The 27,025-nt window shown below is 38.7% G+C and overlaps 1 protein-coding gene across 1 annotated transcript; it reads right to left on the bottom strand.

Annotated features, from left to right (window-relative positions):
* Positions 1 to 11,314: 11,314 nt before the first annotated feature.
* NEURL3 (neuralized E3 ubiquitin protein ligase 3) lies at positions 11,315 to 24,008 on the bottom strand. The gene is made up of 4 exons (XM_089681673.1): positions 23,974 to 24,008; positions 18,134 to 18,601; positions 16,897 to 16,953; positions 11,315 to 13,357 (listed from the first exon to the last, which is right to left on the bottom strand). The coding sequence occupies exons 1-4, from the start codon at positions 24,002 to 24,004 to the stop codon at positions 13,023 to 13,025; spliced, it is 891 nt and encodes a 296-aa protein (XP_089537799.1). The 5' UTR covers positions 24,005 to 24,008; the 3' UTR covers positions 11,315 to 13,022.
* Positions 24,009 to 27,025: the final 3,017 nt, after the last annotated feature.

Raw genomic sequence — 27,025 nt, 5'->3', positions numbered from 1 at the left:
CCCCTACTTATATTAAAATATGTGCTATCTTGTCGGTCCTTATAATTAGCTGGTATATCTAAGCCCTGACAATATTGATGGTAGTAATATACTGTATTACAATATTAGCTATAATAATAACCACAATGCTCAAAGAAGCAAAATCATATTTATTCACAAAGATAGTAAAATGTTAACAAAGAAATCTAAACAAATATCAGAACGTAGGTGCGCACCCGGCGATCTCCGTACGGACACAGCTGATCACGTGATGTGGTAAAAGGCCAATCACAGTGGCCTTTTACCACGTGATCAGCTGTGTCCCATGACACAGCAGATCACCGGTAAATGCAGTTGTCGGTTATCGGCTGCACTTTCCTCACACTGTCTCAGCATGAGGAAAGTACTTCCGATAACCGGCAATTATCAGAGGATGGATGATCAGTGCCCAGCAGTGCTGCCCGCAAGTGCCCAGCAGTGCCACCCACCTGTGCCCATCAGTGCCTAGTAGTGCCACCCACCTGTGCCCAGCAATGCCCCCCATCAGTACCACCCATCAGTGCCCAGCAGTGCCGCCAGTCAGTGCCCAGCAGTGTTCCGCCAGTCAGTGCCATCCATCGGTGCTGCCAATCAGTGCCACCTATCAGTGCCCATCATTGTTGCATATCAGTGCCGCCTCATCGGTGCCAGCTCATCAGTGCCACCTATCAGTGCTGCCTATCAGTGCCCATCAGTGCTGCCTATCTGTGCCACCTCATCAGTGCCGCCTATCAGTGCCCATCAGTGCTTCTTATCAGTGCAGCCTCATCAACGCACATCAGTGACGGAGAAAAATTAACTATTTGCAAAATTTTATAATACTTTTATAAAACTTTTTTTTTTTGCTTTTTTTTTGTTTATAGCGCAAAAAATAAAACGCCCAGCAGCTATTAAATACCACCAAGAGAAAGCTCTATTTGTGTGAAAAAAACTATAAAAATTTCATATGGGTACAGTGTTGCACGACCGCACAATTGTCATTCAAAATGTGACAGGGCTGAAAGCTAAAAATTGGCCTGGGCAGGAAGGGGGTATAAGTGGCCAGTAGGCAAGTAGTTAAAGCACTCACAGACACAACCCACACAACACCCTCTGCCCATCCTATGTAGTTCTTTGTCCAATGAGCGACAATCCATAACTTGTAAGGGGCTGTCCTCCCTAATTACTAGGAAGTATGGTATTACCCCAACCATCCTCCAGAAAGTATGTTGGTGCTTCTACTGAAGGGCAGTGGCACCCTGTGATCAAAAATGCTCTGACCCAGGACAACATTCCAGTCCACATCTGGTTCCTTCTCATTTGCTAGAGGCCATGCAATCAGTCATTTTAATCTCGGCATCACTAAGAAATCTGGGTTAAGGCTTTCTTATCTCTATGCCCCACCGCTAGGGGGTATGTGTGAACTCCCAGGACCAGGATTTTAGTATTCAATCTTTTGTTACATACGCCATGTTGTAAATTCTTGTTTCACTGACATTTCAAGATGACATCCAACAGGCCAAATGGCTTTGCTAACCAGGCAGTAAAAAATCCATAAATGTCTGATATAAAAACATGTTGCCTTCCAACAATGACCATTCGCCAGTACAGAAAATTAGGTGATAACTGCCATCTCCTCCTTATGCTAGCAAAAGAAAAACACAAAAGGGCGCACTCTCCTCATGCATTACCGTAGTTACAAATTAATTTATTAAAAAACATGACAAATGGATACTCACAAAACAAATGTAAAAAATGAACATGAAGCCAAAGGGGCCAATGTCACACAACTAGAGTCCTGTGATGATGGTGCCCGATGGGAAAAACTGACACGTTTTGGTAGTTGAAATCCCTTTTTCAAAGCTAAGATGATAGAGAATGCCCATGCCCCATATATAGGGAGAATAACTGATTGAAATCATCACCTACTTAAAGGCTTAACCAGCTTTTGTTCACTATTGGAACTATTAAACCACCTATTGCACTATAACAATAGTGGTGGATATCTCTCAGATGCTTTTCCAATGCAGCTTCATCAGGGGGTTTTGATTGGACGATCACTACACCCTTGTTCCCTTATATAGTAATTGTCTTCCAATTTCCCGAAGTTTTCATGGGAGCGGCCATCTTTTTGGGGCCAAACAATTGAAATTTATGATAATTACCTGTGATGGTAATCAGGATACAGCTATCTTGTTGCTATATTTAGCTACTTAATTGTCACTTCACCCTGAGGATTAGCAGACAAACTGGTGGTTCACATTGAAGAGATTATTGTATTACTTAAACTAAACACTGTAACATAAATTGACCACTTTCCATTATACCTACAGATCCCTAAATTCAACAGATATATTAACACTTTAAAGGAATATATCACATGTAGCTCAATTAGATGCATAACAAATAATAATATTAATAGATAAAAAACATAATATTAAATAAAATATATATTCATAATAAAATAATACTAACTAAATAAACATAAAAAAAACAATAAATATAAATATTAACAAACCCCAAATCATCTATTTACCACTATTATATTATAAACCTCAATCTGTACATATAATATACTCTGAGGACCAGAAAAACATCATCCCTATTTATTCCCGAATTCAATGTGGAATATATTTAAGAGTCACTTATAAAACATGAAAGGTCAAATTCCTTGTTTAGACCACCAGGGGCCAGACAACCTAATTCATAAATCCATAACGATTCTTTTCTACTAAGTTCTCTTACTAGGTTATCACCCCTCCAATGTGGGGTGCGTTTTTCAATACCCCAATATTCTACTTTACTAATCTCAGAATTATGATATTTAAGAAAATGTAATGACAAATGATGGTATTTAAAGCCTATACTAATTATGTATATGTTCTTTAATTCGTGCATGTAGGTTGCGTTTAGTGCGACCTATATACAGCTTATTACATGGGCATTTTGAAGCACAGACAACGCCCTTACTATCACATGACATAAATTCCTTGATCTTATATTGTTTCCCATTCTGCGGATTAATAAATACCTGTCTCTGTTTGGGGTTGCCTGATGTTCTTTTGCAACTATAACACTTTCCACACTTATAAAATCCCACACCTTACTAAGTGTGGTGATTTTATTTTTAGGGGGTTCCAATATGCTTTTAACAAGCTTGTCTCTAATGTTCGGTGCCTTTTTATATATAAATCTCGGTTTATCTTTAATTATATTCTCAAGATCTTTATCCAATTTCAAAATATTCCAATGTTTATTTATAATATTTTGCACATCTTTAAATTGTTTATTATATGGTAATACTATAGAAATATCAGAATTTACTGAATTCTGATGACATTTATTTTCTAACAAAATGTTTCTATCTAATGATTCTTTTTCTATCCTTTCTTTTTCTATTATTTCTTTCTTATAACCTTTATCCACAAATCTCTGAATAAACACTTTACTTTGTTCCCTATAATCATTGATATCAGTACAATTTCTTCTCAACCTGAGTAGCTGACCTCTGGGTATATTTTTCAGCCATGGCTTATGATGACAACTATTAACTGGTATATAAGAGTTTCTATCAGTCTTCTTGAAATAGTTCTTAGTATGTAATTGTGTACCGGTATTAATCAGCCAAATGTTCAAAAAATGAATTTATTTACTCTGTATATTCCAACTTAATGTGATGTTCTTATTATTTTTTATTGAGATTATTATAAAACTCCACTAATGATGTTTCGTTACCTCTCCAAATAAGTATAATATCATCAATAAATCTGTTATACATAACTATTTCACTTTTCATATCATTGAATATTGCCTCTTCCTCCCATTTGGCCATGTATAAGTTTGCAATACTCAAACCCCTTACTTGTAAAAAATACGTATATTGGTACCAAAAATAGTTATGATTTAAGCAATAATCAATACATTTAAGTAGATACTTTTGTTGTATATTTGGAAGAGAGGAATATTTCTTTAAAGCCCAATTTACCGCTTCCAAAGCTCCTTCATGGTCTATAATGGTGTACAATGACGAAACATCTGCTGTACTCAATTTTATTTGACTATTCATTTGCACAGTTTGCGTTAACTTAATAACATGTCTGGTGTCTTTAAAATATGCTCTAGTCTTTTCCACCACTGGCTGCAAAAATTGATCTATATATTCTCCCATTCTCGAAGTTAATGAGTTGATACCATTGATTATAGGTCTATTCTTATGAATTTTCAGTATAGAGTAAATTATGGGTATTCTACAAATGGAAGGAACCAAATATTTAGCCTCTTTCTCATTCAGAATTTTTTTTTTATTACCATATTCAACTAATTTAATGAATTATTGCTTATAGGCACGTGTGGGATTGAGATTAAGTTTATTATATGTATCAGTATCTTCCAACATCTCTTTCATAGCTGTTTCATAAGATTCTTTAGACATCACAACAATCCCCCCCCCCCTTGTCCGCTGGTCTTATTACTATATTATCTCTATTGCTAAGACTCTTGATACCTTTCTTTATATTCAACTCTTCTTTGTATGTTTTAATGATAAGAGCTTCTAAATCTTTTGTCACTAACTTTTTAAATGTATTAATATAATGACTATCATTATTCTTGGGATTAAATAAGGATTTGTTTCTCAAATTACTGTGTTGAATTTTCTCTGTATCCTTAGGCATATCTCTAATGGGATTCTTCAATGTGAACTGCCAGTTTGTCTGCTAATCCACAGGGTGAAGTGACAATTAAGTAGCTAAATATAGCAACAAGATAGCTGTATCCTGATTACCATCACAGGTAATTATCACAAATGGCGTTTGTTTGGCCCCAAAAAGATGGCCGCGCCCATGAAAACTTTGGGAAAATGGAGGACAACTACTATATAAGGGAACAAGGGTGTAGTGATCGTCCAATCAAAACTTCCTGATGAAGCTGCGTGATCTGCAGTGTAACGAGTAGGAGAGGGGCTACGATGTCACTCGGCACCCGTGGATGGCAAGTACACTCTGAGTGCGGCACACAAGCAGTAGAGATATTGGATTTTAACCAAAAGCGTTTGTTTGTTTTATTAAATGTGAGTGCAACTGGGCACATATTAAAGCTTTTAACCTTTTAAAGGATAAGGCACCGTGTTTGTGTTTCTTTTTTGATGAGGAACATCTTGAGGAGGTGTTTGAACAGCAGAAGGAGTGAAGGATCTCAGTGGGGATAGTGGCACGAGAGGAAAGCTGCATTGTAAAAGCATCTGAGAGATATCCACCACTATTGTTATAGTGCAATAGGCGGTTTAATAGTTCCAATAGTGAACAAAAGCCTTTAAATAGGCTTAGAAGGAGGTGAGAACATAAGTAAAGCTTGTTAAGAAGTCACCGGGAGTTTCAATTATTCACTTGGGATTCGTTTGGGTGTAGTCACTTTCATCACCAGAGACTAATTTCTAAAGGATTTTGTTGCAATACTATTTTTGATCACATTATCATATTATCACTTTGATTATCACTATATATTGTTTGATTTTTGTTATTAATTTAGTTTTATGTATTTGTGCAAAAGCATATTAATTTGCTATTTTATCACTATTTATTAGGAGCGCGGCACATATTTTTGTTTATTTCTGAAAGATATATACATATTATTTGAGTATGTGTGGGGTGCTGGCGATCCTTTTTTGAATTTAAATCAGTGGCTCACAAGTTATTTATACTGTTATATTGTTTTGGATCTTCAGACTCAGTAACGGGGACTCTGATGAAGACACTGGTATAAGGTGGAAACTCTGATGGAGTCCCTGATGTAAGGGAGTAGTCTCATGGGGTACCTGGTATAAGGAGGAGCTCTGATATGGACTCCCATTTTTTATTCAAGTTCTTTCTTGATTGCTCTGAATGATATTTTGCTACAAAAAACAATTACAGAAAAGTTTCAAGTTAAACATTTAAAATTCTCTAAAAGGTAAAATTAATTTACCTTTTATTAATTCATTCATTTTTTAGACCACAAATATTTGTAAAATATATGATGTGGCCTTTGTACTAATAAGAGACCTGATATACCGGGTAATAAACTGCTAAAACTTCTTGGCTTCATTATTATTTTGCCTTCTACGTTTTTAGAGCAAAAAGTATTAGGAAAATAACATTTTATCATGTACACAATGAAGATATTTATAGCATGTAAACATGAGCACATGAACCTCCTCCTATTGCTGTAACACGCAGGGTCTGGGCTGACTAGTTTAAAGCTTCAGGCTTTTTTTAATTTAACATGCTGCATTAGATCCGCATTAGCTTTTGAAAGTTCAATATAACATTCATACCCCCCACCACTTCTGTGCAATAAAAAGCTGTGATTTCTAAATACAGAATCAGATGATTTGTCTCATGCTTTGACTATTCAAACCTAATCAAGCTCATTCAATAAAGCACTGTGGAGTATGTGCCAGAAGCAGTAAGCCATATCTACCAATCAGAAATCATTTTGTTACTGAACTGACTTCAGTAATATATACTCAAAAAATCAATAAACTAATAATCACCTTAGTGAAAAGCATACATTAGTAATCACACCCCTATAATAAATGAAGATCATAAAAGCCCTATTCTTCAGAATCATACAATACTCTCCCTTTTTAACCACTTCAGCTCCTGAAGGTTTTACCTCCTTTAGGACCAGAACATTTTTTTGCTACTTAGCACTGCGCTACTTTAACTGGTAATTGCGTGTTCAGGCAACGCTGTACCCAAACCAAATTTATGTCATTTTATTCACACAAATAGAGCTTTCTTTGGTCACTATTGGGTTAGAATTATGTAAATGAAAAAGACCAAAAATGTTTTTACTTTCTGCTATAAAATATATCCAATAAAAAAATCAAATTTTTTCATAAATGTAGGCCAAAATGTATTTTGCTATGTGTCTGGTAAATAAAATCCCAATAAGTGTATATTAATTGGTTTGCTTGAAAGTTATTGCATCTACAAACTTTGGTATATACAGTATACTGGAATATTCATTTATTTATTCTACTAATGGCGGTGATCAATGACTTTTAGTGGGACTGTGATAGTGTGGCGGGCAATCTGACACTAGCTGACACTGGGTGGGAACTGCCTGCCACTGACATCTCCAGTGACACTAATACAGTGATCAAGGGTAATACTATACACTATCACTGTTCTAATGACACTGGCTGGGAATGGGTTAGCATCTCAGGTAATCAAGGTAAATCTGCCTAACAAGTGGTAATGTGTGTAATGTGTGTTGCTTTTTACTAAATATCTCTTTGTTTCTTCTCCCTGGTTCTTCTCCCTCTGTATAGACCCCTGTGCTGATTTGTATTCTCAATGGTCTGTGATTGGACACAGCCGATCAGCAGGTCCTGGCCATGAATCATTGCCTGGGACCTGCTGACAAACTCCCTGAGATTGTACAAAAAGTCTCCTTATGTGATGATTTTATTAGTACACCAGTGGTCTAAAAGCCCCCTGATGTCCCAGCTGCCCTCCAGTTAAGTCAGCTTCTTCCCCAGTCATACTGGCTGGAGAAAGTGACACGGGGACCCAGAAGTGATGTTTTACTACTGGTTCAGTAAAAGGAAGGGGAGGACAACTCTAGTTGGCAGCACCCTCCATGCTTGTCCCAAGTCCACGGATGGCACGAAGAGCCTGGGAAACATGACTGGGGTGTGAGTGGCTGCATAGCCACCCAATCGCTTCCATCTGAAAACCAGCAGTCGACTTGTCAGATATACACACTCTCTTGATGGCTGCAGCGCAATTTGTATGTCAGTGGCAGTGAAAGGGTTAAGGGGATATATGTAATAGCACCACTTTGTCTCCTCTACTGCACAGTAGGTCCTATTAGTGCCCCTTCCTTTAAAGGATGGCTGATATAACGCCACTCTGTCAACACCGCAGGTGGGCACAGATATATTCTCCAAAGATAAAGTAAAAACTAATTAAAATGTTTACTTAATAGTAATAATAATAATATAACCCCTGGTTCACATCTATGTGGTTTCAAGAGGCTGCATTGTTTTGGGCACAGCAGCTCATTCATTTCAGAGTACTATTAGTTTTCATTTTATTTTTGGAGAACATACCTGTGCTTCCAGTGATGTGGAGGAAATGGAACTGTGTTATTGTAGCCATGCTTTAAAGGAAAGGACGCTAATAGGACTTACCGTAGAGTGGAAGAGATGAAGTGGTGCTATTACATATATCCCTTTAAAGGGGTAAGGAACAATATGGTACTTACGGACCTATGGTAACCAGATCCCACCGTTCAGGTTGAGAGTCTGTCTTATTTATAAATTGGGAAAGGAACATGAAGTGGTGGTGTTTGTCAATATTTTTCTAAGCAGGATTCACGATCGATCAAGATTGAGCACTGAAGAGCACATTGCATACGTTAGGGCATACTTTGATGTGGCCCTCGACCTCAATCCAGGAATGCATACTTCTATTATATCCTGCACGTTTGGTGCAAGATATAATAGCACTCTATTACAAAGTGTAGCTAACTCGCAAGAAAGCCACAGGTACACTGCACTGTACCTGCGATGCGGGTAAACCACAACGCATCAGTGTCAAAGCAGCCTTTAGTGCTCATTTACATTTTGCAGTTTGGAGGGCAGTAAAACCCCATAGTTGAGACATGTTTTATCACACTCCCCTACCCACTAGTGTAGTGTCAGGGGTCGCAAGGGCGACCCTGCCCCATGCTCCCTGTTACATTCTGTTTTACACTTGGACAGGAGGAAGGGGCAGCATATACAGGAACCAATCTTCTCCATTTTCCTCCTGCAACCGCTGAAGGCCAGCTTCTCCTCCTCTCCCTCTGGCCGGGATTCAGTGTCTGAAGGAGGAAAATGTTTATTATACTATTCAGAATAATAAAAAAACCTTTCGGAACCATTTCATTTAATTGTGGCCCACGACTGGTTACCAGATCACTTAAGTGGTCCTTGCTCTTGACAGGGTTGAGCACCCCTGTTTTAGGGACACATTTTTATTGTATAATTCTGGCCTTTTATGATTTTCCTTTATTATTGTGGTGTGATGGCACTGATGTATGTTTTTCACTAAGGTGATTATTTATTTATTGAGTATATATTACATTTTAACACTAGTGAGCTCTGCACTTAATTTTTGTTTGGTTTATTTATTTGTATTAGAATAGCACATAAAGTGCTCACACTTATCTGTCTTACACACTAACAGTATTTTTAAAAAAATGTAATTTACACATTTTATTGCAAGAATAGAAGAATGTGTTGTTTCTTTTTAATTGTTCATTGCTGTAAAATTTTTGCAAGCTGCTAAGCCATGAATGTAGTTTTTTAAATCTCGGAAGTGGTCTGCTTGATTAGGACTTAAAGGTATAAGCTTTCTAGTGCTTCTGCTGTCATTGGGTAACCCTTAGGCTGTGTCTACACTGAGAAATTTAGCTATACATTCAGGTGTGCTGTGTGCCTACATGTAAGTTTATAGTCAGCAGTATTATAGGGTGACAACACAACTTCTACATATAATAAAAATAACACAGCACTGTTACCGTAAAATACACAGCTCAAAAAATTAAAAGAACACTTTTTAATCAGAGTATTCATATAAACATAAATTATATAATTAATATAAATAATTATAATATAAATAATTAATATAATAATAATTACTATAATCATGTCAATTAAACTCCTGGGATATTGATCTGGTCAGTTAAGTAGCAGAGGGGGTTGTTAAATCAGTTTCAGCTGCTTTGGTGTTAATGAAATTAACAACAGGTGCACTAGATGGGAAACAATGAGACAAACCCCAAAACAGAAATGGTTTTACAGGTGGAGGCCACTGACATTTTTTTCCCTACTCAACTTTTTCGCTAGTTTTGCATTTGGCTAGGGCCAGTGTCACTACTGGTAGCATGAGGCGATACCTAGACCCTACAGAGGTTGCACAGGCAGTCCAACTCCTCTAGTAGAGCTGGGCAGGGCCATAGAAGGTCCTTAACCCATCAGCAGGACCAGTATCTGCTCCTTTGTGCAAGGAGGAACAGGATGAGCACTGCCAGAGCCCTACAAGATGACCTCCAGATAACACCAGCCACTGGTGTGAATGTCTCTGACCAAACAAACAGAAACAGACTTCATGAGGGCCCAACGTCCTCTAGTGGGCCCTGTGCTCACTGCCCAGCACCATAGAGCTTGATTGGCATTTGCCATTGAACACCAGAATTGGCAGGTCCGCCACTGGAGCTCTGTGCTTTTCACAGATGAGAGCAGGTTCACCCTGAGCACATGTGACAGATATGAAAGGGTCTGGAGAAGCCATGGAGAACATTATGCTGGCAGTAAAATCGTTCAGAAGGACCGTTTTGGTGGTGGTTCAGTGTTGGTCTGGGGAGGCTTATCCATGGAGGAAAGCACAGACCTCTACAGGTTAGATAATGGCATCCTGACTGCCATTAGGTATCGGGATGAAATCCTTGGACCCATTGTCAGACCCTACGCTGGTGCAGTTGGTCCTGGGTTCCTCCTGGTGCATGACAATTCTCAGTCTCATGTGGCGAAAGTATGCAGGTAGTTCCTGGAGGATAAAGGAATTGATACCATTGAATGGCCCCCACGCTCACCTGACCTAAATCCAATAGAACACTTCTGGCATATCATGTTTTGGTCCATCCGACGCCACCAGGTTGCACCTCAGACTGCCCAGGAGCTCAATGATGTCCTGGTCCAGATCTGGGTGGAAATACCCCAGGACACCATCTGCCATCTCATTAGGAGCATGCCCCGATGTTGTCAGGCATGCATACAAACATGTGGGGGCCATACAAACTACTGTGAACCATTTTGAGTTGCTGCCATTAAACTTCAGCAAAATGGACTACCCTGCTTTTTTTACTTTGATTTTCGGGGTGTCTTTGAATCTCGTCCTTTGTAGGTTGATGATTTTCTCTTCCATCAAACGATGGAGCTTTCTTACATTCTTAACACATTACCCAGTCCATATCAGTATAGATATCCAGCATGATATTTGTCCCCACTGAGATCTGATGTGTTTTCAAAGTGTTCCTTTAATTTTTTTGAGCAGTGTATAAAGTTCCGAGGAGGGCTCATACTGCCTGGATCACCAAGCAGGAACAGAAGATATGAAACCCGCAAGAAAAAAAGGGTATATTCACAGAAGTTAGGCGCTTTTTTTAACTTTAATGTGGGTTTACATGCTAAACCCACTACTAAATACTACTTGCTCTATGAGTGTTTAATGTGATTTAGTTGTTCCAAAAAACTTTCTTGACCACAGGTACTCCAATAATTTCACTATTTTACAGATTTAAAATAATCTTTATTGATATCTGTTGCAAAAGTTATATATTTCTCATTCTGACTTTAAACACATTTAGTATAAAATTAATAGAAAGTATAAAAACGTATTTACATCTCGCTTAAACCTCTCTTTTAAAAAATTCACATTTATTGAAAATATTGATAATCCCTGAACAGTGCATTACATTCAAAATTTGTACATTCAATACTGCAGACTATTGGTGGCTTAAGGATAATTTCCAGCTAAGTCACCTGACTTTCACAGATCAGCTACAATTTATATAAATACGCTAATATCATGTGTTATATTCTTTGGAAATGTTTTTTTGTAGATACTTAGGTACATATTTTTAATCAGAAATTCATATCACAAATGTTCATAGCCAAAGCCATTTCAAATTGTTTAAAGCAGAACTCCGGCAAAAGCTTCTTTACATGTCCCTGTTGCTGATTTCCTACCTTCACTGAATATGTTCTCCATCTTCTGGTTCACTCAGTAGTTGCTCTGAAATAGACTATTTATTTTCAAATGAGACCATTCATTCTGTTTGGTTTCCTGTCTGTAAGACCGGTGGCTGCTATGCCTCCTATTCCCCCAGCCACTAGTCTTGGCACATCCCTTCTATAGTTCTTTCTCCAGGATGCAGTGATGTAATTCAGCAACACTTGCAGTGGTGGGTGGACCAGACCCTCAGACACATTCAACATGCACAGCCCTGGTGTACCCATCCACATTTCCTACAATTCCCTGTGGTTGATGGGAACTGTAATTTCCTTTTCCCGTAGAGAGAGAGAGAGAGAGAGAGAGAGAGAGAGGAGAGGATATGATGTAATCCTTGCTGTTACACTTCTTCCTTGGCAGAGCAGATGCTGTTATCTTTTGAATTACAGAGATGACTTCCTGAAAATTCAGTTAGGCTTTTCTCTTCAATGATAAGGAATTTCACAAATATATTAACTTTTTAGTGTTTTGTGTACAGGGGTGTACTAATGGGTGATTTCATTGCCTATCCTGGAGTTCCTCTTTAACCCTTGTTCTATATTATGCTTTATTATACTGTAATTCACATTACTATAGTTTTTTGCCTCATCTCTTTTTCTTGTGCAACGAGAGTACATCACATCACAATTTCTCTTTTTAAATTTCAATAGAAAAAAAAATGTTTTATGTGCTTTAGCATGGAGAACCTGATGACAGATCGATGAAAGCTCCATTCTTGTTCTTCTCAGTCCAACTCTTTTTCCTTCTGTGTACACTCTTCTTTGCTGCTCTCCACCAGTTCCCTTTTATTAACTCACTTCTTTTATATTTTCTACATAATTTTACCTTTTCTACATTCTTCTACCTTCTTTTATACAAACAGTACTTCTACCTTCTACCTTCTTTTTTACCTACGTCTACCTTTTTTCCACTTACTTCTTCCATCCTTTCTACTTAATTCTACCTTCTTTTTTGTGTACTTCTACCTTCTTTTGTTCTTAATTCCACTATCTTTTTTACATACTTCTACCTTCTTTGGACCAATCTTCCCTTACAGTTAACATTGATTTTAGATGAACTTGTCCATGGTGAAGGTCTCCTAAAGATATTCTAGTAATCATATTAGGATTAGGAACATAGACTGATGTACATTAAGTGAAGCAATAATGTCCTTAGCATGTAGAATAGTCTTTAAAGTGTCCTTGTGCCAAGCACAGCTTGAAGTTAGACGGTTGTGAGGAGTTTGCTGAACAGCTGTAGTGTTTCAATGTTCTGTGACTGTACAATGGTTTGACGACACAATGGACAGAGATTATTCTGACTTTTCACCTTCACAGTACACTTTTCGCAGAAAGAACTGTGCAAGCAGGGTAACAACATAGTGTCCGCTAATCTGTCCTGGCAGATTACACAGAGAGGAACATCCTCCTCATAAAATGGAGGGCACCTTGATTCTGAGTGCAAGTCTTTTGTAGGTTTGTGCAGATACTGGACCCTGGAATCTGAAGTTTTGTCCAAAGTTGACAGTGATTTCTTCTTTGTACATATTTCTGGGTGCCCTGTAGAAAAATGTACAAATAAACATGTTAAGTGTTAAATTATGAATTAAAAAGAAAAATCAGACAGCCTAGCGAAATATACACAAGAACACATTTTTATAGTGACAAATAATTACCCCTATTGTGTAGATATTTGATAATAATGACTGATTGCCCAGATGCTAACAAAAAGATGGACTATTGGGTATCAGGACATAAAATTGTATATTATATAGTATCATTCACAAATATTACTGTTTTTATTCTGTGTATATAACAGCAGCATGTTCCTCAATGGCTTTACAAAATTCACAAAACCATTAACAATAGTCCCTGCTGCAGACAGTCTTAAAAAGGTACAAAAGGCCAAATGAAAAATGACATATAAAATGTAGTTTGTCACTAACATTAACAGCAGTTTTTGATTTTTTTAACCCCCCCCCCCCCCAACATAGTTTCACTATTAGTTCATTCATTTTATTATTAGTTCATCCTGCCAGTAAGTCTGTTGTTTTTCAACTTCCTTTAACTTACCAAGCTGTGCAGCAGCTTGAAGTTTAGAAGTTGATACAAACCATTTAACACTGAGAGGAGTGCTTACAATGGTGAGGTTTTGTTCATTTCCCAAAAGAAAAAAAATTATATAACTGCTTAACAATGTATTAGGTGGAGTAAGTCTTTAATTTTTTAGTCACTTATGTAAAGTCTATCTAATACTACCCTCTCCACTGCTGCTGTCCAATTGTGTCTCTGTTGTAAGCCATAGATGAACCTATTTTCTTTCCTTCCACCATGAGTTGCAGGAGAGAAAATAGCTTGATTCCACCATCAACACAGTGTTGATGTGGGTATTGTGTTCTCTCAGCGGGTGAAGCTTTCCAGCTAGCAGAACACAATGATTACTGCTAGTGACTTATAGGCAGTAATCACATGCTAAAAATCCAGCAGGCTGGATGGGAGGGTTATTAATTGTCAGATTTAAACCGGAAAAAAGAAGAAATCCCTGCAAATTTAGGGAATTCCTTGGGGACTCCCAGGTCAATAGGACTAGTGTCCTTATTGGAAAAGTTTCCCTGTATTACTTTTCTGGGGACAACCCAAAATGAGGTATTTTCTGTTACTTTCACTTTCAATAATAATGGCAAACAGTTGAAATAGAGAGGGTGAATCTAACAGGGCCAGAGACAGCTATTAAAACTGACAAGCATTCTAATCCCTCTCCACTCCATCGAAAACTAAAATAAAAGTTTTGCCTTTAGTTATACTTTAATCCATCTGTAGGTTTTCTGCTTGTGATAGGAAATCTGGTGGAAATCCACCCAAATGTCTACAATCTCTATACAGATAGTCTTTCTAGGGAGAATAGAACTTGGGATCCTTGGGAGATACAGATTCATAAAGAATATACAGGAAAATTCTCAGTTTGATCATATTTACAGTTTTTCATGTCATATGTATATTTTATAAGGGACAAACGAACAGTTTGCATAGAATGGGTGGAGGGGGAGGAAAAAGAAGGGGGAGGGCAAAACAATATACTATATTTTTTTTTTTTAGTTTTGGGTAAGTAGCGAAGGATTTATACCCCTTTTTAGGTTTTTACTGCTATTAATAGCTCCAAGAGAGATTTTCCCTTACTGACTTTATTGGTGACAACAGTCTCAGCAAGCAAATAATAATGTTTTTTTCTTTCTTCATAGCTTAGGGAAAATGTAGTTGTTCCATCATCTTTTATTGCTATCTGTGTGATTGCTGCAGCTATTCCCATTGTCACCATGGCAGGATGAGAATGGAAGTCTCTAATGGAGCCCAGGTAGCTGTAAAACCCAGACAGAGGTTCTATTGTTTACAGATTCTATCCAAACTAAAATAAAAAAAAAGTTTTGGCTGGACTTTCAAGTTAATGAGTAGATGGGTGGAGGGGAATTCCTTCATGGAAATCTCTATTAGGAGACAGTACATGTAGTTAGAAATGATAACAGTAACAGGAGTATCAAATGTACTGGGCCCAAATCCCAGGGGCCCGGCTCCCACTGGCACTGCATAATTTATGTTAGTTTAATCTCGCATGATTTGGCAATCTCAGGAATGTTACAATGGCCTATTTATTAGTTAGAGATAACAAATGTAAATATACCTAAAAAAAAAGTGTAATCTAGAGTGAAGCTTAATTAAAGGGTTTGAAAATGCATAGTGTGAACCCTTGCCAGACAGTGCTGTGCAAGAACAGTTTTCTGTTGACCACTGTTCATTGCAAGTAGCTGTCATATGTCACCTCAAAATCAACTGAGAAAAGACGTTTATGGTGTTATCACCATATACACATATGTATTTGTTTTTAAATGAATGAGGAAGAAATCCATTTTTGTACCATATGATGCCCCTCTGATTATAGGTTCACGCAAAATACATTTCTTGATTATAAAAATCATTCCCGGCTAAAATGATACCAAATGTCCTGGATCCCAGAATTATATTTATCAGTAGGTTTTCTTTATTAACTTACTCTCTATGTAGCTTGGGTGGAGAGGCGTGATCACATACTATATATACTTTAAAGCATAGGTCAAATTATGTAATAAAGGAAGTAATTATATAAGTAAGTGCTTATGTGAGTAAAATGAAACTAGTCTGACCTACTAAACTATAAGTAATTTAAATGCTAATGATAGCTAATGATAAGGGAGGGATAAGGGAGACCAGATACTAAACTAGCAGGTGTTATTCTAGAAGGTACAAAGCAAGAAGAGAGTGTGATCTAGGAAGAAGACACGACATACACTTACCGGCCACTTTATTAGATACACCTTGCTAATGCCAAGAAAATATCTCCCACACCATTACACCTCCACCACCAGCCTGAACCACTGATACAAGGCAGGATGGATCCATGCTTTCATGTTGTTTATTCCAAATTCTGACTGTACCATCTGAATGTCGCAGCAACCAGTCTGCCCATTTTCCTCTGACCTCTGACATCAATGAGGCATTTTTGTCCTCACAACTGCACTCACTGAATATTTTCTTTTTCAGACCATTCTCTGTAACCCCTAGATATGGTTGTGTGTGAAAATCCCAGGAGATCAGTTTTTGAAATACTCAGACCAGCCTGTCTGGCACCAACAACCATTCCACATTCAAAGTCACTTAAATCACCTTTCTTCCCCATTCTGATGCTCATTTTGAACTTCAGCAAGTCATCTTCACTACGTCTACATGGCTAAATGTAGTGAGTTGCTGCCATGTGATTGGCTGATTAATAATTTGTGTTACCAAGCAATTGAATAGGTGAACCTATTAAAGTGTCCAGTTGAGTGTAGGTGGTAAGGAGGAGAGTTTCACGTCAACAACTTCTTCACAAGAAAAATAAATGTTTACTGAATCAACATAATCAGCACTATAAAGTACCCACATTTATTAAGGCAGAGTGGCAACCATTTGTACCAAACACAAAAAATAAAGAATACAGAGACCCTCTTTCTGAGCTTGGAAGATGATGTCATAGTAAGAGCTTTTTAAAAATATATCACATCAGAAGTTTTACAAAGAAGTCAACTCACCTTTGCAGTGGTGCTGGTGGCAGCAACAATGAGATTCTGTTTGCTTTGATTGGCCATCTGTAAGATAAAGTTTAACATTAGCTTTAGAATAATAAAAAAAATAAAATACTACCATTAAAAGCTAAGTCCACCAAAACCTGTTTAATTTTTTCATATGCATACTCCAACTTTAACACAGCATGTCACAGCATTTATACAACCATTGGCAATAATTTCCGTTATGTTTCTAACATGTTTACTTCCTATGCATCTCAGCTCTATCCAGTGGCCATAATGTGGTATTTTCCTGATTGTGGTATTTCAGAAAAATACCATATTTTAGTCACTTGAAATATACATATTAGACACATTAAGGGGCTTACGGTTTTGCAATTGCTGTGACATTAGAACAGCAATTTTTTTCTATAAATAGACCCCTAAGTATAACTATGGGCAAATTAAAAAATTACATATATGACACAGTCTGTCAAAAGCATTAACAACACTTTTGTTTTTCTGATTCCCCCGTAAAATAGATTTACCCTTTCCTGCCAATAGATCCTAACTCCAACTAATGCATTTTAAGCCATTGCAGCTTTGGGAAAAAGTTTAGGCCAACTGAACAAAATCTGACCATTGTAAGCACCTACTAGAAGTGTTATATGGTTTGTTCCAACCTTATTAAACTGTATAACTATACAGTTACAGTATACTGTATAACCACAATCCTATAACTGGCACATTTGCTGGATAGTTTGACCTGATACCTAAAGTGAAACTATAATGGATCTACTGGCAGGATCAACAGATAATAAAACAATGTTTTGGGGGTGAAGTTGGGGGCTCAGAAAAAAAAAAAGAAAATGCTGTGTCAATGCTACTGGCAGACTCCATCATACGTTATTTTTTATTTTTCCCATAGTTAAACTTTAAATCATCTTCGAAATGCTAAAAGTAGAATATCTTTACCTGTGTTTCTAGCTCCACTAAAAACTACAATTATTGCAAAAGGGTTTTATTCTCACTGCTTCTCTATTTGTTTTAGATAAAAGAGAAAGTAGCAGGAGAATATTTGTTTGGTATTTCATTTGCTGTACAGCAGTATGGTCAGTCAGAGAGGGAATTATTACGGTGTGTGTCCCTCAAAGATACAAATTAAAAAAGATTGGAGATTCTGTATCAGTTTTGGCTGGACTTCAGAACTTTCATACTGCCTGGAACTGCTAATAAAATGTAAAGATCAAGTTAGACCACTCACTAATTAGTTGGATGGTTTTTGTCTTGCCATAGACATCCAGCATGACCCAGACAGGAGTGTTTTTAGGAATCCCTGAGAAGAGCATCCTGGGATGAGAACTCTGCCACCCTTGACAGAGAGCCTGTCCCTTTCGGTTGATCCAGAAGTGCAGTTCAGCTCCTTTTTTACAAAGTTCCTCTGGTATACCTATGGCCCAGAACCCATAATTCACAACAATATCTGGGCAAGCAAATGGTGGTAAAGAATTAACATTGATTGTGTTGGGATTCACAGTGGTAAAGCCCACTCTTAGAGCGCCATGCCAGTTTAACTCTTCTTCCAGAACTTTAATGCAGACTTTTTCTCTGGGTTGCAGTGGGCGTTTAGAGAAGACAAGTCCATCATGGAAGCTGTGGGATCGACTTGCCTGGTGGAGACAGCGGTTCAGGGAGATATGAGACCCTTTGCAGTACGGGTGAAAAGAGAGCTCTGAAGGTAAAAACAAAATAAGTAAGGATCAAAAAAAAAACGGTAGGATATATAGCTAATATGTTCTAAATGTGAGGAGAGCTAGGGGTTAATGCCCAAAGCAAAAGGTGGATCGGGGAGCATAGGTCAGTACTTCAAGCTGTAGGCACCCTTAGTTTATAGACCACTATAACAAAATACAGTACCAGGATGTAGTTCATTAGCAGTTGTAGGTTCACACGCTTTTTAATCTGATTAGTTAGATTAGTTACATTTTAAAACATATAAACTCCCTCGTTTATTAACATATCACTAAAATACAACCACAGCCAACAATAAAATGTGGGTTTGAAGATCTGGTCTATGGGATTCAGTTAACAGATTGTTCTATGGGTGTAGTTATATGGCAGGATGAGATAAGTAGCAGTAAACCTATGATAAATACAGCATGTCGCTCTAAAAACTTTGTATGAATAGAAGTAAGTTTCAAAGTTTCAGTTTTATCCTAGTTCTAAATTGTATCCGGTTACATTAAGCAGGTGTTCTTTGTATGAGTACTTCTGTATTAATAAGAGTTACATATTAACTAAGTAGGTCCAGTTGCCAGATTCTCGGTCATAGGAAGCTATTGTGCTTTATATGGTTAACCCTATTTATTGTACATTGCAACATACTCTATATCCTCCTTTGTTCTATAACCATATAGCATACCTTTGGTCATATAGTAGATGGAAAGAGCTAGAGTTCTCTGTCAAAATGCGGGAGTAGGCTTTAATGCATCTGGGATAATTATCTTTTGTTATTTTTTTCCAACTCTTTATTATGACCACTTTTATTCGACAGCATTGGAATAGTTGAGTTCTAATCTGTCATGGTCTAATTTAGGTTTGCTTCAGCTTTATAAATAATCCCTGGTGAGTGTTCTCTCATTCAGTTTATGCTATTAAATACATTCCGGAGCCTCATTTCCTTATATCTTGCACAACATTTCTGCATTTTATATCTTCTCAAGACCAGGTAACCAGGTTTTACTTCAGACAAATGACTGGATGAATGAATTTTTAAAAGATAATTTCACTCTACCCGTGACCTGTTTGATGTAAACTCATGCTTTATGGATTGGTGAACTGGTAAATCATCAACCCTTTGAAGTGGAACTTCACTCAAAAGGGGGATTTCCGCTATTTCTCCTCCCCCCACCCTCTTCACATTTGAAACAATTTTTTTTTTTTTGGGGGAGGGGGGTACCTGGTTTTACCTTGTTTCCTTTAGAACATTTTCACAGCCTACCACAGAGTAGAAAAGCCTTTCCCATGCCAGTTTGTTGTACAGAAGGACCCTAGCTCTTTGTGTGGAAGCAATGGACTCTCTGCAGAGGTTCAACACACACCCTGTAGAGTCAGACCTACAACTTTGCAATCAGCTGATCTGAAATCTTTAGCTCTGACTCAGCAGAAGGTGTGTCTGACCTGTTCAAGAGACCACTGCTTCCACACAGAACAATTCTCCTCTCTAAAGAACAAGGCCTGAAGCTAGATGGGCAGCATAGGAGGAAGGTCTGACATGACTAGGTTTGCAGGATAGGTTGGAGTAATGCAGGGTTAATGAAGTAGGTTGTTTTAAAAAGGGGTAAAGTGCCTTATCTGATTGGAGGAAGCTCAGGTGTGGCAGAGTGGAGCTGGGTGGGCTCAGGTGGAGTAAGTGGGGCAGTGTCAAGTTGCTTTGTCATTGGGGGGTCACAAGTAGATGTTTGGGTTTAAAAGGTGAGAAAGCAGCCATAATATCTACAATACCTTAGTCAACCATGGTGGCACCAGGGGACGGTTTTTTTTACTCTATAGAAGGGCTGTGGAAACATTGTAAAGAAAACAAACTGAGTTCAGTTGGGTTTCAGGGCCTGTGTCGCCGGGCTTTGGGCAAAAGCAGGATGTTTCTAACATTGGTTTGAGAGTATGAGGCACTTTTAGGATTATCCAAAATTCATTGCTTCATTCATTCATCCATTCATATCAAGTGGGATGGATAGCAGGGGGAGGGGAACTGATGTCATTCAAACACTTGGAGCTACCCTGCAAGTCAGGTGGGGCAGCTTGAGAAAAAAATAGGAAGTAAATGGATTCCCAACAGGTTATTTGCAAAGTATGCACAGTGTATGGTTGATTTACTAAAACTGGAGAGTAAAAAATGTGGTGCAGTTCTGCATAGAAACAGCTTCCAGGTTTTGTGCCTCTTTCAGATGGATGTTCCGACTGGGTCCGCCTGCCCGTTTTTCAGGTGGACTTGATTGGAGCCTCCATTCTCCTCTATGGAGTGGAAGGTGTAAATGGACGTGTGTCCATTTACACCCGCCGACATCCAATCTGACGGATGGATCGGATGGGGGTCCAATTCCCCTTCCGTGCATCGGATCGGATGGAAATGGACAGGTAGTCTATTTTCATCCGACTGCCCATTGAGGAGAGCGAGCAGCTCTGTGTCTGCTCTGCAGCAACAGAGCAGACACAGACCTGTCATCCGCTTGCTCAGCAGGGATCAGCAGAGAAATACCTTGTGGGCAAGTGGATCCACTAAACGGGTCTACCCCATCTGAAATGACCCTTTATTGTCAAAGTTTATTTGAACAAGCTGAAGTTAGAAGCTGATTGGCTACAATGCACAGATTCACCAGATTTTTCACTCCAGTTTTAGTAAATCAATCCCTATGCAACAGCAGTAGGGCAGCAGTCTGAGGATTGGTCACTATTGTGTTGACACTGACAATAGGCGGGTTCATGGGAATGTCACAAGTATTTACAATAAATAAAAAGGTACAGGATGGAATTCTTTAGCACATAGGTAGAGGAAATAATTTTAAAGAGATAATCACAAATAAATATTGGAGTTTACTGACATTTTAAAGCCATCCATACATGTTACAATCTGATCGTACAAGCTCATTTAATATTACCAAAAACTATTGAGCACAAAGGCTTCCCTGACTGGATATGTATTGTTTTACCTGTTTAGATACTGATACATTTAAAGAAAAATTTTACAGAGCTTGTACAGCCAGACAGTTACAGATTATGATGTACATCAACAGAAATGTGAAAAAAAGCATTGCATATCATCGTATAGTTTTTTATTTGGGAACTTCCCTTTGGATGAGAAATAGAATCTTCTCTAATAATTATAATGTCATTGTAGTTGTTGCATTCATGTGTTTCTCAGTAGATGGCAAGTAAGTGGAAAACCTCTGTCATTGTGTTAACTTCCTTGGTAACAATGATGAGACGCAACCCATAGGAATTAGATTGCACCTATCATTACAGAAAACCTGTCATGGGAGAAACATGGAGGGAATGCTGCCATGGCTAAGCTCTCCATCTGAAAATGAAATGAGCTTGGCTGCTGTGCTGACAGAGAGCTTCCATACTCCAGATAAGGACATCTGCCTGATTTGTCTTTCAGAAAAATGGCAGACATTTTTCAGAAGAGCAATGGTTTAAAGCAGGGGTATCCAAACTTTCTAAAGAAAGGGCCAGTTTACTGTGCTTCAGACTCTCAGGGGGCCAGGCTGTGGCCAGTTAAAGTAGAACATGTCCCATCTACGTTAGTGCCTTGTCATTGGTGTCAGTGGAATGTATAATGCCCCATCATTGGTGAGAGGAATAGTGCCCCATCATTGGTGTCAGTGGAAGGAATAGTGCACCATATTTAGTGTCAGTGGTAGGAATAGTGCCCCATCATTGGTGTCAGAGGGAGAAATAGTGCCCCATCATTGGTGTCAGTGAGAATAATAGTGCCCTATCATTGGTGTCCGTGAGAGGAATAGTGCCCATCATTGGTGTCAGTGATAGGAATAGTGCCCCATCATTGGTGTCAGTGGGAGGAATACTGCCCCATCATTGGTGTCAGTGGGAGGAATAGTGCCCCATCATAGGTATCAGTGAGAGGAATAGTGTCCCAAGGGACAGATAAAAGAGTGCAAAGGGCCGCATTCAGCCCAAGGGCCATAGTTTGGAGACTGCTGGTTTACAGCATCAAGTGCATCTAAATATAGGTTTACTTTGCACTTTGCATTATAAAATAAACCTATAAATATTATTTCTGGTTCAATAGATTTTCATTGAGCCTGGGTTCCCACTTCTGCAGTGCAGCACATCGTATGTGATTTGCACAGAAAGTGCACCGTATTCCTGTGCAAATCAAATGCGAATTCTGTGCGGTGCAATTTGAGCCATACATTTTGTATGGCTCAAGTCGCACCACATCCACACCAAAATAGTGCAGGACCCTGTTTTTTATCCGCACTAGAATCAGATCGCATGGGTATTCACACCCATGTGATCTGATTCTGCACATTGCACTGCATTTTGCAAACCAATTTCGGGGTGTTGTTAACTTAAAATACACACCCGCAGTGGTTTGGATGAATGGGGTGTGATTATGATGCAGTGCGGAATACGCACAAAAACTGGTGCAAATTCCATGTGAACCCAGGCTGAAGGTTTACAAAATTTACAAAAACAGCGCAGAACATAACCAAATTGCACGAGATGCAACAAATGCCCCAATCCAGTACCCAGTGTGCAAAAAAGGAAGCACACCAGATTTTAAAAATAATAAATATTTGTTCATACTTACTTTTCCCACAATAGATTCTTTTCCACAATTCTCCCTGACAGCAAATAATCTGTGGTTGATTTATAAAAGGTGTACACCCTGTTGACTTATGATGTATATGTTCCCTTTGCAAAGTGTACATTCTCTTAGCAAATAAAGTGAAAGTATGTTCTGTTTAAATACCCATTTACATGCATGAGAAATAAAAAGAGCAGGATTTAGTTAACATAGTTTCACTTTATTCACTAAGCTCAGTGACTATTCATTTAGTAAATCAGTCCCAATGCACCAAATGCAATGTTTTAATTACTTTAAATTAGGCTGACGCTTCTGATGATTTTATTGATGTCCTGCTGGAGTGTTGTAGAGTTGCTGTCACTGTGTTAAATGTATGGCTTTTTTTTAATATATGCTTTGTTACTAACAAAATATTAACAAAAATATGACTTATTATGTACATTTAATTCATTTTAGTTTTATGTAGTGTGTAGCATGTCTTATGTTCGACACTGTGGAAAATTGCATTATAGTATAACAAAACTGAAAAAGAACAAATAAATCTAACAAAAGGAAGAAGCTTAGCAGATTATAGCTCTGGTTTCCTGTTTTGCACAAAGGACGTAAATGAAGCCTTAACCAATTTTATATTATAAATGAATCTCATATTCCTGCCTTTGTCTCACAGTCACACTCGCATTCTGTTTCCTCTCTCTTCCTTTTATTTCTCTCCCTGTATTTAGACACACATGCAAAAACATGCACACATATTTCATGTTGTCTCCACTCACCCTCTTTGGCTGAGCTGCAGTTTAGTCCCATGGTGTGTATAGTTGTAATGTGTACACATAACCATGTGTGTAAAGTTTATATTCAGCAGAGGGCTGGCCCATGATGGGGCATTCCCCTTAAATGCTACGCCTACTTTCCTTTCTATTCTGCATACTGGAATTTCCGTAACAAGGAAATAAAGACACATAAAAAGATTGCAAAAGTATGACTGAATAGTAGGTACTGAAGTGTGATCAAAGCACCATGTGCCAATAAATCTGTATATAAATGACATATGTATGTATGGCTGAAAGAAATCCAAACTTGGGCTGGAGTTTACACTGAGCTCTTGATTTGGAATGTAGTCTCAGTTTCATGCAGCAGTTTAAACGTATTGAGAACAAGCCAAAAAATGCTACTAAAATAGAATTGAATTTATATATATATATATATATATATATATATATATATATATACTATATTGCCAAAAGTATTGGGACACCCCTCCAAATCATTGGATTCAGGCGTTCCAATCACCTCCATGGCCACAGGTGTATAAAATCAAACACCTAGGCATGCAGATTACTTCTATAAACATTTGTGAAAGAATGGGTCGCTCTCAGGAGCTTAGTGAATTCAAGTGTGGTACTGTGATAGGTTGCCACCTGTGCAGTAAGTCCTTCTGTGACATCTCCTTGCTACTAAATATTCCAAGGTCTACTGTTAGTGGTATTATAACAAAGTGGAAGCAACTGGGAACAACAGCACAGAGAGTACAAGCCTGACCTTCTTGTCCGACATCAGTGCCTGACCTCACAAATGTGTTTCTAGAAGAATGGTCAATCATTCCCATAGACACACTCCTGAACCTTATGGACAGCCTTCCCAGAAGAGTTGAAGCTGTTATAGCTGCAAAGGGTGGGCCAACTCAATATTGAACCCAACGGACTAAGACTGGGATGCCATTAAAGTTCATGTGCGTGTAAAGGCAGGCATCCCAATACTTTTGGTAATATAGTATGTGTGTGTGTGTATATATATATATATATATATATATAGTATATATAAATTTATATGGATAATTACTTTTACCTGCTGGCACTGTCCACCCTCCTGAACTTTGTGATTTTTTTTTTCCCCATTGTGGATGTGCATGGCTTGAATGGGCTGACAGACTTGCACTGAGACACAGGACCGGTAAAGTGCATTCATTGTATAGCACTGTACAGCTTCCACTGTCATGCATCTTTTTGTGTTCTTTCTGTGTGTTATTAATGCATTTTATGTGGGTTATCATGCACTTCCATTGATTTTATTGGCAGTGAACCAAATGCAATAACTCCTGCGCTCCGGGACCCAGGCCGGTGGTAAGTAGATGGAATCAAACTCCAAAAGGAAGGGACCACCGGAATAGACAAGGTCGTGCAGCTCCACATCAAGGCTGGGGAAGCCCAAACAAAACTGTGAAGGAGAACAACAAAAGAGAAGCGCACCAACCTTGCGCATTACCTCAGTAACCAAAAATTTATTGAATAAAAGAATGGTACTCACAAACAGCGAATAAAAACAAGCATGTAAGTCCTCAAGGGGACTTTAAAGGCAAGATGCCAATGCGAATCCCGTCATGGAGGAAGCCACTCAGTACAGCTGACGCGTTTCGAAGGACGTGCCTTCTTCCTCAGAGCCGCTCTGAGGAAGAAGGCACGTCCTTCGAAACGCGTCAGCTGTACTGAGAGTGGGTGGAGAGTGGGTGGAGCTAAACACAGTGTGGGCAGAGATGCCAGAAATCCCAGGCCCACCCAACCTTCATACAAAGATGAAAAGGGGGATCCGTGGCAGGGTTATTTAGCGACAAGGAGGGAGCAGTTATAGAATTGGCAGGGTGTTCTGGGTGGCATAGGGGTTTCTGGCTGGCAAAAAGATGCAGTCTGTGATCAGGGCCGCCATTAGAAATCATTGGACCCTATACACCGAGCATCACAGGCCCCCTACCCATTTGGGCACCGAGGAAAAGAAAGAGGAGGAGCAGCAAACTGTGTGCGTGGTAAACTTGCATTACAATGGAATAGGCTTAAAACCTGAGCCTGCATACAGAGTGCAGATGTCAGCAGTTGGTAATGCAGAGAGTGCAGATGTCAGCAGTTGGTAATGCAGAGAGTGCAGATGTCAGAAGTTGGTAATGCAGAGAGTGCAGATGTCAGAAGTTGGTAATGCAGAGAGTGCAGATGTCAGAAGTTGGTAATGCAGAGAGTGCAGATGTCAGAAGTTGGTAATGCAGAGAGTGCAGATGTCAGAAGTTGGTAATGCAGAGAGTGCAGATGTCAGAAGTTGGTAATGCACAGAGTGCAGATGTCAGAAGTTGGTAGTGCAGAAGTCAGGTGTATGTAACATACATAGTAAAATAATCAAGAGTAGGCATGAGCTCAATGTGTAAACATAAGTTCAGACCAAACACTGGCAGTTGGGACATTCGTCTGAATGCCGCATGTTTAGGCATGGATAAATGTGACAGCTGCCAGCTGTCAATGGTTGCTAAGGAAGCAGTGGATGCTTGCACCTGCTGAATCCTTACCAATCACTGATCTCACCTGGCCCAATCATGTACATGACTAAGAATCCTCAGGCATGTGAACATATGAAAGGGGATCTGAGAGGTTACATCACCCCCACCCCTTCCCTTATAATTCTGATGACAGCTCAACATCCTCTCATTTATGTGTAGCAGTGGAATTGTAATGAGTCATCATGATTTTTTTATTGGTATGTCACCAGGCTGTGTGGGTATCCTGGTTGACAATGGATTTACACTTCATTTTAATTTTTGAGACCTGCGGCACAGAGGATTACTCCATCTGCACCCGAAAATTCATCCAGGCCCCCTGCTAAACTGATGCAGTTTGTGTACGGGACTGGCTCTATCTTCTCTATTGACAGCGCTGTCTTGTGTGGGGGTTGGAATTCAATTGTAAAGGCAACCTAATGCACAGGTACAGTAGGTGTCAACATACCCACACTACAATACAGCACAACACATATTCCTTGTTTGTGGGGAACGGGCACGCTAAACTCTTA

Source organism: Staurois parvus, unplaced genomic scaffold (genome assembly GCF_062004578.1).
Source record: "Staurois parvus isolate SC_StPar_1 unplaced genomic scaffold, SC_StPar_1.0 ptg000276l, whole genome shotgun sequence".
Lineage (NCBI taxonomy): Eukaryota > Metazoa > Chordata > Amphibia > Anura > Ranidae > Staurois > Staurois parvus.
The sequence above is the reverse complement of the archived record's forward strand: the minus strand, read 5'-3'. Positions and strand labels throughout refer to the sequence as shown.